At 43.4% G+C, this 12,069-nt stretch overlaps 1 protein-coding gene across 1 annotated transcript in view; it reads right to left on the minus strand.

Moving 5' to 3' along the window:
* The window catches only part of LOC144753749 (solute carrier family 22 member 7-like), a 131,170-nt gene that overhangs the window by 36,488 nt on the left and 82,613 nt on the right, over positions 1 to 12,069 (minus strand). Inside the window, exons 7-8 of the mRNA XM_078641332.1 lie at positions 10,562 to 10,671; positions 10,241 to 10,455 (exon numbers count right to left, since the gene is read on the minus strand). Coding sequence (XP_078497458.1) covers positions 10,241 to 10,455; positions 10,562 to 10,671 — 325 coding nt within the window. The remainder of the gene's footprint in view (positions 1 to 10,240; positions 10,456 to 10,561; positions 10,672 to 12,069) is intronic.

Below are 12,069 nucleotides of genomic sequence, written 5' to 3' on the forward strand. Positions count from 1 at the left end.
TTCTCTACTGAAAGAAGCACTTTCTCTAGAATGCTCTTCTGCAGAATTGTCTCTGGATATCCAGAGAGTACATAGAGATCCTTTTAAACTGAATCCACAGAGGTCTAAACCACGCAAAATTTTAGTCAACTTTCACACCTACGTTCTAAAGGAGCGCATCTTAAATATGGCTTTAAAACAAAAATCTCTGTCTGGGAAAGGCTTTACTTTTTTGATTAGATCGGACCTTTCCCGAATTACTCTTGAAAAGCAATGGGAGTTTGGGAGGCGGTTGGACGCCTTTAGAAACTTGGGCGCAACAGCCCAGCTTATGTTCCCGGCAGCCCTTAAAATAATGTACAACAATAAGATGTATAACATTAGGTCTGTGCAAGCAGCTGATGAGCTATTATTGGATTTGGGCAAAGGGGGTCGTAAGGTTTAACATTAGGTTCAATATTTTGGCTAAAATATAGGACGCCCTCTTTTCAAAAGCCTAGTGGCTCCCGTTATATAATCTTTCATATTTTCTATTTAGGGAATCCATAAGGTAGCTGTATATATATATATATAGGCATTATGTATCCATCACTTTACTTAAAAGCGCTACAGAGCCAACTAATTCTAATTTCAATTGTTCTTACTCATTCGTTATTAGTCACTTGAATAGGTACTGATTAGGCTTTCTTGCAGGGGATCAACCGGTGGGGCACTCTCTACTGGACACTGTTCCGGTTAGATAATGCTGGGGTTCTTCAGGGGGGGAGGGGCTCCCACCTTGCGGGGGGGAGCGTGCACGGGTGGCAAAAATTTAAAAAAAGTCCTCATTAACCAAAAAAAATTAATTGGAAGCTTTTGGTATGGTAATTCATTCTTTACACAGGTCTGCTACATTATTATAAACACTTTTCGTTTCCTTATGTATAGCGCTATTCACCGTGTTTTTTGGTTAGGAGATGAGTGATGTGGGTTTCCTTTCCTGGAACGTCAATGGCCTCCGGACCAAGTCCCGAGCTAGCAAGATTTTGCAATATTTAAAGGACTCGGATGCGCAGGTCATGGTGTTGCAGGAAACTCATCTTACACAACCTGAACTAGAGGCACTTATCAAGAAGAATAGATGGATTGATTTTTCTGTCTCTACCACCCAAACCTCTCATATAAGAGGTGTTGCTATCATCTTTAAAAGGGGAGTTAAAGCCAAATTAATATCACAGGTGGTAGATCCTTCGGGTAGATGGGCCATAGCCTCTGTTCTTTTGGCTGGCTTCTCAGTCACAATAGTGGGCTATTATGGTCCGAATCAAGACGACCCCTCTTCACTGAAATCAATCTTTTTACAGTTGCTTTCTATCTCTGGACCTATAATTCTAGCCGGCGACTTTAATATTGTCCTGGACCCCATCCTGGACAAGTCCCCGAATAATAGATCTATGGTCTTGTCTAAAACTAGATCTTTCTTACTAGAGGCTATGAGACTGCATGGGTTTGTGGATGTCTGGCGACTTAGGTCGGGAAATCAACAGGGGGTTTCCTATAGGAATTTTAAATATCACCATAAGTCTAGGATCGACTATATATTAGTTACTCAAAGATTGGTTGATTCTGTCAAAACGATAATATATATTCCTTCGCATCTCTCAGACCACTCTGCGGTTAAATTGGTATTAGGTCTCCGTAGTAAAAGAACTTCGACAACGTGGTCCTTTGATCGTTCTCTCCTCACTAAGGAAGAAGACATCCTGTACCTTAAGTCAGAGACCTATAATTTCTTTTTGTCTAATAATGGAACTGCCTCCAATAGTATTATCTGGGACTCGTTTAAGGCTATGTTGAGGGGGTTGATTGTGTCTAGGGTTGCCTTTCGGAAGAAAGGCTACAACGAATCGATCTCCTCTCTAGAATTAGAAATGACCCGCGTTCAACATGAGATTGACCTTAATAGCACAGCATCGAGATCTATTTAAGACCCTCTTCAGAATCAGCTGGTCGTCTTGAAGGGAAGCTTGGCATCGATTTTAAATCTAAGGGTCCAACAGAGATGGGAGGCCAGTAAGCTGGCTCATTTTGAATATAGTGAAGGCGCTGGCAAACTACTGGCTTGGAAGACTAAAGTAGATCAGGTCCGGAACAACATTGCATCCATTAAATTAGGTAATATCAAGATCTCTTCAGATGACGAGATCAGGAAGGCATTCAGAGAATTTTTCCCTGAAATATACCGAGAAGACAGTGTGGTATCAGTTGAATCTGCTAAAGCTTGGCTGAATAAAATTACTCTGCCCTCTTTTTCTCCTGAACAATCCCAATATTTGGATAAACCAATTACAGAGAGTGAGGTAACATCTGCCATTAAGAGATCTAAGAAGGGAAAGGCGTTGGGACCAGATGGCCTGCCAGCTGAGCTATATAAGATCTTGGACTCAGAGATCACTCCTTTTCTAACTAATCTCTTTAATAAAATACTCCTAGAAGGAATGGCCCCTCCATCATCTTGGGATAATGCCTCTATTACTCTCATCTTAAAATCGGGTAAGCCTAAGGAAGAGTGTGGGTCGTATAGGCCAATCTCCATCTTGAACGTGGATTATAAATTATTTACCACAGTTCTATCTTCAAGACTGGCCGACATTGCACCTTCTGTCCTACATTCGGATCAAAAGGGGATCTTGAAGGGTAGACAATTATACGAATTGACTTATGACCTCATCGGCGCCATAGATATTGCAACATCTTATAATCTTCCACTGGCGGCCCTTACATTGGATGCAACAAAGGCTATCGACAGAGTCAATTGGGTGTATCTGTCGGAGGCCTTGGCCAGGTTTGGCGTCGGAGACCGCTTCCGTAGGGTAATTAGCCTCTTGTATAGCAATCCCTCTGCTGCCCTTCTTGTCAATGGCGAACTATCCTGCCCTTTTTCAATTACTAGGGGAACCCGACAGGGGTGCCCGCTCTCCCCTTTGCTTTTTGATTTCTACATCGAGCCTTTTGCTCAATATTTGAGGGAGGAGGTTTCTATTAAACCTTTTTGTTATCAAGGTTGGATGAGGAAAGTGGCACTATATGCCGACGATGTGCTTATTTTAACATCAGAAGCCGTTACGGCTCTTCCTGCCATCGTGAAATTGGCTCAAGCCTTCGGTCAGGTATCTGGCTATGAAATCAACACTGCCAAAACTGAAATGCTTGTTTGGAATGATGTTAACCCTCCAACGTATCTTCATCCGGGCACCTCAATGAGATACCTAGGTTTGACCATAGTTAAAGACATCGACAAAATTGTCCAAGTTAATCTGTCGTCAGTATTTAAAGATTGCCGTAAGCTTCTCCAATCTTGGTCACACCTCCCTCTGTCATTAATAGGTAGGGTCAATCTTGTCAAAATGTCTATTCTTCCAAAGGTTTCGTTTTTGTTTAATACTATTCCTTTATACTTTGATTCAAAAACCTTAGCCAAATTCCAATCAAACATTTCTTATTTCACCTGGAATAACCATCTTCCACGGATCGCCTGGAAAAAACTAAGACGGCGACGTGATAAGGGTGGTTTGACAGCCCCTGATATAAAATTTTATGCTTGGGCCTTTCAACTGTCTCATTCACGCATGTTATTGAAGGGTCCCGCAGCTTTGGGGGTGGGTCTAATGTATACAGCTATGTTGGAGGGGGAAAAAATCGGCCATTCTGGTTTTCTTTTTAAATTTGGAAATCCTACGTTTTAAAAAAAAATTAAACTGAAGACTTTACAAGGTTTTGCTAGAACATGGGCTGAAATCACGAAATGCATAAAAGTAAATTACTTCTCTGAGAAAACTCCACTGAGGGATTTGCCAGAAAATCCTCCCTGGCTGGATGACGCCTTAGCAATCCCTCTGAGAGAGGCAGGTTTGTTAGTATGGGGCGACCTTTTCTATGAGGGAGATCTACTGTCGTGGGAACATTTGCAAGCTAAGATTGGCTCTAACTTCTCCCGTTTCAAATACATACAGATCCACAGTTGGGCAGCAGCTTATAAAATATCTTCGGCCAATAAGAACAAGTTAAAGCTTGGAGGACACAGCTCTTTTATCATGGACTTATTAAACAGTGATCCAGCTAAGAAAGAAATTTCTAAATGGTATAACTTTATTCTGGAGGTGTCATATGGAGAGTTCATTTTGCCAGACTCCTTATGGGGTTCGGTTATGACGGATTTTGATCAGCAAACGCGTTGGAAGTCTTCTTTCGAGCTCTTGTGGAGTATTGTTAAGCCCTCCTGGCTGCGTAGAAATCTCATTTTTACCTTGTATAGGGCATATTATTCCCCCCTAATACTTTCTAAATTTACACCTGGCCAGTCAGTGTCTTGTACTAAATGTGGGCTGATCGCTGCCTCGGATACGCACATGTTTTTAGAATGTCCCGCATTAACTACATTCTGGCAGGATATTAGCAAGTCCCTCACAGAATCTTTAGGAAGACCGGTGATAATGGATCTGTCTCTAATAATATTTGGAGTCTTAGATGGTGTACAATATCCACTCAGGTGTTTAATCTTTTACTCTGTCCTGCTTGCAAGAAGAGAGATCTGCAGGAAATGGAAGGACCCTCTTCCTCCCTCGCTTAGGGATTGGCAAAACTCAGTATTGCAGACTTCACTCACTGACTTGGCCAGATCCGGTAATCATAGTAAAAGAGCTTTTTGGCATTTATTTGCATGGCTTCAGTGATCAACTCGGGGTTTTTTTTTTGTGGTTTTTTTTCCCCCCGAGTCCAATGATTGATTTCCCAGGGTGCTTTTTTGTACCTATGGAACAGCCGATATCCGGTTCATGCCCGGCCCCCCTTCTGGCTGTTAAAACTACTCCAAGGTTCGCCATATGTTGCCGTAACAACGACTTAGTGCCTTTCTGGAATACGGTGGAAAGCTGAGGGATAGGCGGCTCCTACAACAATTTTATCCCTTCCAGTTGTTTGGTTATACTGAGACAGCTTTTTCCACTAATCCTTTTGGTACCTTGTCAACATGGAGGTTATGAGGACAAAAAAAAAGAAGAAAAAAAATATATGATAAAGGTTATTTATAGAGCGCGCGATCGCCAGCGGCTTCTTGGCGCTGGTTGGGGATGCGTAGATAGGTGCAGTGAGAAGATTATCAGTTAGTTAAAAGCCAGGGAGAAAAGGCAGGTTTTGAGAGACTACCTGAACAGAGAGTAGGACTGGATTTGGTATAGTTCGGGATGGAGGGTATTCCAGAACTGGAGTGCCAGGAAAGCAAACCGTTGTCCACCATGTATTTTTTGCTTGAATGAGGGTGGAATCAGGAGGTTAGAGCAGGCAGAACATAGGGTGCGAGAGGGGACGTACCGCTGGATTCTGTTGGCAATGAAAACGGGTCCGTGGGAAGACAGGGCTCTGTGGACCAGGCAGCCTATTTTAAAGAAACCGCGCTGGGTGACTGGAAGCCAGTGAAGGTTTTTCAGCAAAGGTTTCACATGATGTGATTTAGAGTGTCTGTACAAGAGTCTGGCTGCTTGGTTCTGCACAAGCTGGAGCCGATTTAGCTGATATGCATGGATTCCGGCATAGAGAGAGTTAGCATAATCTATGCGTGACATAACTAAGGCCAAGGTGGCTTGGACAGGGGTCTCAAACAAGAGAAATCTGCTAATTTTTCGAATCCTGCAAAGATGGAAAAAGCAGAAAGAGATCACTGAGTTGATCTGTGTCTTCATAGTGAGGTCACTGCTGATTGTCACACCAAGACTTTTGACCGAACTGGCTGGAGAGGGTGGGGGACCCAGGGATGGGGGCCAGAAGTTGCAGTTCCAAGGCTTAGCTGGGGCTCTAGTCAGGACAAGCTCCATCTTGTCTGGGTTGAGTTTTAATTGACTTAGGTTCATCCAGTTCCTTATGAAAGTCATGGTGGACCGGAAGGTCTCCGTGGTGCTGGGTGAGGAATCAATAGTAAAAACAAGCTGGAGGTCATCAGCGTAATTAAAAGGGACTACTTCTTTCTTCCGGAGGTCTAAGATCAGTGGCATGATGTACAGATTAAAGAGGAGCGGGGAGAGAGAAGGTGAGTCTATTTTTTTCAGAAGGGAAGTTGGAAAGGCGACCGCTTGATTGCGGTTGCTGAGGAAGGAGGTGATCCATTTTAGAGGAAGCCCCCGGATGCCGGCGCTCTCAACCCGCTCGACCAATAGATTATGGTTGACGGTGTCGAAGGCAGCCGACAGATCCAAGAGTACCAGTGCTTGCGAGATGCTCTGGTCCGCCCCCTTCCTAAGTTCATCGTGGACTGCTAAAATGATGGACTCGGTGGAATGTTCTGATCTGAATCCAAAGTAGTGAGAGTGTTCCACGTGTGCGCTCAAGCAGCTTGTAACATGGGCTTCCAGAATGTTACCCAAGAAGGGTAATAATAAGATGGGACGGTAGTTGCTGAGTACCAGGGGGTCAGCACCAACTTTCTTTAAGATAGGTGTGACTTCTGCGATCTTGAAGAGGTTGGGTACAATGCCCGTGATGAGGGAATTGTTGAGAAGTGATAGTGGAGACTCAGGTAATTGGAAAAAACCTCCCTAGCAATGAGGGGGAGGGGCAGCTGTCTGTCAGGGAGCCCGAGCGGACCCTTTTGAGAAGGGAGAAAAAGATCTCCTGAGTGATGGGTGGAAAGAGGTCAAAAGAGAGGGGGTTGCTGCGCTCATAGGTGGGAGCTTGTAAGGAAGTGATCTTGGGTATGCTTGCTTTGATACATGTGATTTTGTCAATGAAGTAAGTCTTGAGGGAGTCACAGAGGGATTGAGAGGGGATGGGTTTGGTTGTAATGCGATCAGATTTGACACGTTCATCTATAATGGAGAAAATGTCTTTAGCTTTGTTGGTGGAACCGAGGATTTTCAGTGAAAAGTAGTCTGATTTGGCATTTTTATAGTCTTTGAGACCCACCGTGAAAGTGGATTTTTTCAAAGGGCAGTCCTGTATCCACCTGCGCTCAGTTTGGCGCGGAGCTAGTTTCATTTCCTTAAGGTTGTTGGTGAACCAAGGCTGGGCGTCATGTGGTCTCTTACATTTGATCTTTCAAAGGGGAGCCAATCTGTCTCGTGCCTCAGCCAGCCAGGTGTTGATATTCTCTGCTTGGACGTGAGGAGAGGCCGGATGGCCATTGGGCATGGAGGTGGAGGGTATAGAGGAGGCTAGAAGGGTGCAGAGCTCGGAGGTGTCAACCCGACCCCAGTTTCTGACCTTCCCTAGCCCTAGGGGAGGGGCTCTACTGGTGGCCGTATTTGATTGAATGTCAAAACGTTATATGCACTTGTAATACAACAGACAGGTCATCCACCAGGTTATTGACAGTGTATCCCAGCTGCCAATCTCTAAATAAGACCCTTCATCTCCTTTCTACAGTGTTTCTCAGATGAACAGGGTGCAGCACTAGTGGAGTTCTAAAACGTTTGATGCTCAGTGACAAAAAAGGTGCTGCATGTCTGAGTGTTGTACCAGGCCACTCTAGGGTCCAAAGAATCAAGGGAGGTGTCCTAAAGTAGTAGTCTTTTGTGGAGATGATGTTGAAAATTAGTTCAGCTATCTTTCCTCAATTTTCTAGACCCTGGGTCTCTCTGTCCAACCTTGGGAGATGATGGCGGAAGGCTAAGCTGGCAGGTGCCTTAGCTCTGATGATAATTCATGCTGGGAGGAGGGCAGGCTCCATGAAGGGAGAAGGTATCAAGGATATTTGCAGAATTGAGATCCCATGGCCATCAAAGCTTTGCAAAGGGGCATCAATCATATAGTAGGTAATCTTGATGTAGTTATGTTGTTTCTTAATTAAGCTCTCAGATACATTAATAATTGATTTAGAAATTGAGAAAATGTGCAACTTTATTTTATTCTCTATTGACTTGGCTTGTTTTGAAGACTTTCCAGGTGGATCTCTTTGCCACCTTGTTTTGTAGTGAAATCTTCAAGTTTATGGAAACCTAGGGGTATATTATCAAGGGGTTTTATCTCTGCTTTTTTGGCTTTAAAAGCCAAGAAAGCGGAGATAAAATTATCTCCCTATTACCAAGCTGTCGCTAACACCAGTTAGCGACAGCTAATAGGAGATAGCGACCATCATGGGCCCCACTTTGCATGTCAGTGATATTTATCACTAATGACATGCAAAGTGGGCGTGCCAAGATGTTAGCGACTGGAAACAGTCGCTAACATCGCTATCTCCTATTACCAACTTTTGGAGATATTCGCGCTAAGCGCGAATATCTCCAAAAGCTAACACCTGCCCTGAGCAGTTCTTAGCCATGTTATCCAATGGGAGGTGGATAACATGGCTAAGAGCATTTGCTCGATAATGCATGAATATCGCTGACTTTTCAGCGATATTCATGCATTGCGGCCGTTTTTTATCGCATTTGCGATAAACCTTGCTAATAGCAAGGTTTATCTGCGATAAAAATCGCCGATTTGCGGCGATAATGTTTGTCTCTAAACAAGTTAGAGACAAAAATTATCGCTAGTTGTTGGTAATATACCCCTTAGTTATTTCTAACAAACATACTGAAATAAGATAGGAGATTATGGATAGTGAAGACTTTGATAATAGAGAAGAATTGGAAATGAATATCTAACCTACATGAGTGGTCCTACTTTCAAAATCTTTTAGTTTGGCCTGAATGGAAAATAAGGGGGTCAGCCCGCCATCCTATCGGGACTAGGGACCGCCCGCCATAAGGACGGGGGTCCCGTGAAACTAGGATGCGGCCGCCACAGTGGCGGGCGCATCCTGCATTTATAACATTGTGGCGGGCGGTGCTCACCGCACCGCCTGCCACAATGCCATAAATGCATGTATGCATTTGCATACAAAATGCGGCAGGCACCGCACGGTGCCTACCTCATTGTACATGCAAATGCAGCTCGGTACCACAGGTACCCCCCCATGTGCACCCCCACCCCTCCTTCACTTTGGGGGCCCGCAGAGGGCCCCCAAAGTGAAGACCGCATGCCTTTCCGTGGCGGCATCACTGCCACGGAAAGGCACCTGCCCAGGCCCATCGTAATATGGCTGGTGGTGTCTAATAGACACCGCCACCATATTATTCCTTTTCTGCCCTGGCCGCAAGGCGACTGGGGTGGAAAAGCGGCAGACAGTTTTTCCGTCCGCCGAGGTCCCCACCCCACTAATATGGTGGGGGTAAACGAGTGTGGATGTCGGGCGGATTGCCCCCGCCAGTCTGGCGGTGGCTACCGCCAGCCTGGCGGGTGCAATCCGCCCGACATCATAATGGGCCCCTACGTTCTGTAAAGTGAAAGTTCCTGTTTGAAAATGTATGTGTATTTTGGAAAAGCAACTGGGAATATACTTAGCTATGAGTTTGTTCCAAGTCCCTGCTGGAGTATCCTAGAGTCCCTTCATGTCACAGTGCTAAAATAGTATTAGTTTTTTCGTATTTATTGAACAATCTATATATATAAAAACAAAAGTATGTCTGTCTGTATGTCTGACTGTCTGTTTGTCCTTTATGCATTACTACACCATTCATCCGATTGCCGTGAAACTTTGGGAAGTTGTTGAGTACACTCCAGCGAAGGTCTCTGGCATAATTTGTTTTAAATATCGGCCCCCCAGGGCCCTCATAATCTTTCGAATACTGATGTACGCACAAGAGGGAAAAACAAAAAATCGTGTAGCCACAAGCACTAAAATAAAAAAATAGAATTAAAACACCATTCATCCGATCGCCATGAAACTTTGGGAAGTTGTTGAGTACACTCCGGCGAAGGTTTCTGCCATAACATTTTTTAAATATCGGTCCCCCAGGGCCCTCATAATCTTTCAAATACTGATGTACGCAAAAGACAGAAAAACAAAAAAACGTGTATCCACAAGCACTAGAATAAATAAATAGAATTAAAACACCATTCATCTGATCGCCAGGAAACTTTGGGAAGTTTTTGAGTACACTCCCGCAAAGGTTTCTGGCATAATATTTGTTTAAATATCGGCCCCCCAGGCCCTCATAATCTTTCGAATACTGATGTAAGATGTAGAATTAAAAAGACACTTCGAAATGTTTTCCATATTAAAATGAATAAGTTTCAATAAAAATGACCCAATGTAAATTGAATGTTATCATGACGAGTTTCCTTGAATTTCCTTTCTTCGGAGATCGCAGCAACGCGCGACGGGTAAGCTAGTATGTAATAAATATTAATAGGAAAAGTAATTTGAAGAAAAAGACAATTATACAAAAGTGTGCTCTTCAAAAAAACTTACATTCTGGAATGACTATATTTATGCCAATGCAGAAGCCGAAAATCAGCAGGGTCCATGCCAGTGCATGACGCCGGCCGCCCTTCTTCATGAAGATGTATACGCCCAGCTTGAAGGGAATTTCAACGGCTCCGAAGAGGAACTGGGTCATGTACATGTCCAGCTCAAAGCCTGTGATGTTGAGGCTTATTCCATAGTAAGAGACAAATGCACCACACCTGCAAAAGAGGTGACAGGCAATCACTTGGAATAAGCTGGCCCGTCTGCTGCATCATAAAACAAGGAATGATCACACATTTTAGACAATAGAAATAAGTTCCTTACCATACAGCTGCTGCACAGATGGAGACTTTTGTCAATACTGGAGTTCGGAATAAGTCTATGAATGAGTAATGTTTACCAGGGTTCTCCTCTTCTGCTACCTTACTGAGTACCTGAGAACAACATTAAACAGCAAGGTTTATTTGGTATGTAGCTCAGCTTTGTGTTCACTGAAGACATGTATAGTCTGGTTCTTAGTATGCTGGATGATTGTAATCATGATCATGATACAATCAACAGTTTACAGGCAAACCCCTTCTTTTAAAGTAATAATGCACATGGTCCAGGCTGACTGCAACAGGTTTCAGAATGATATTGTTCTTGTAGGTAGTTGGCATGTGTTGATAGGCAGTGTTAACTCAGAACTGTTATAAAACAATAAGCCCCAAAGAATGTATTTTGTAATTTTAGCATGCTAAGTGAGTTATGTATATGTAAAAGATTGCTGATAAATATGATGTGATTAATTGTATGTTTTTAACTATTCAGAAAAATCTGTCCTGAAGAAGGTGTTTTAAAGACAAAAAACCGAAACGCTGCGTCGACAACTTTGTTTCTCCAAATCATTGTGTTATAATATTGTACTCCTGGTTACAGGAATATTTTTTAACTTGTATTTTATCTGTTTTTATGATATCTGTCTGTACAACAATGTATGGCATTGAATACATTATGTTTTTTTAGCAATCTTGTTTTGGTAATACTTTGTAAAATATCCATTTATCATTCTTGGGCACTATATGGCTTTGGTTTGTTCTAAGTTCTGACACATATAACACTGCAAGTTCTTTTTTTTTGTTTTGGGATTGCATTTCTGCGCGAGGGACTTTTTCGCTTTATCTGCAACAGGTTTTACACATTCCTTGGCACGTAATCAGGGCTTTCCCATCACAACTGATAGTACGTGTAGTTATATTGTAGCTTCCCTTATCGTCATTTTTTTTTTAAAGTATATTTTTATTGCAGAAGTTAGGAACAAAACATCGAGAGAAGCAACCATCAGTCCCCCCGCCACACAAGGCACCACATGTTTTCTGGCATTTACACAGCCCATCAGCCCACATCCCGGAGGCCGGGCGGCGCAAGGTCAATGTCCAACAAGGTTCCCAGTATGGTGCATAGGGGCGATTGGTTACAAACATAATCCTGTTTCCGCATTTTAAATCCGCACAGCTACAACTATAACTACCCCCCCCCCCGAATATCCCCTAGAGGGTCGTGCTTACCACACTGATCACCCCGAAGCTTACTGAGTGCACCAAGCCTGGTGCCGCCTTTGTATCAGTGAGAGGACTCACCCGTGTCATACTCAGGACGTCTACCTCCTATCTCCGATATGGCAGTCCACGAACACCACTACTCCCTCCCTCCCCTGGCTACTGCTGATGTGGGTGGTGCTTCCCTTATCGTCATGATAACATTTGTTAACTATTTAAATTAGTTTTGTGGTTCTCACCTAGTGTCGAACAATTTGTAATAAACATGACCTGTTCTTACTGGTAAGATTTGTT

The sequence above is a fragment of the Lissotriton helveticus genome, chromosome 5_1, assembly GCF_964261635.1.
Source record: "Lissotriton helveticus chromosome 5_1, aLisHel1.1, whole genome shotgun sequence".
NCBI lineage: Eukaryota > Metazoa > Chordata > Amphibia > Caudata > Salamandridae > Lissotriton > Lissotriton helveticus.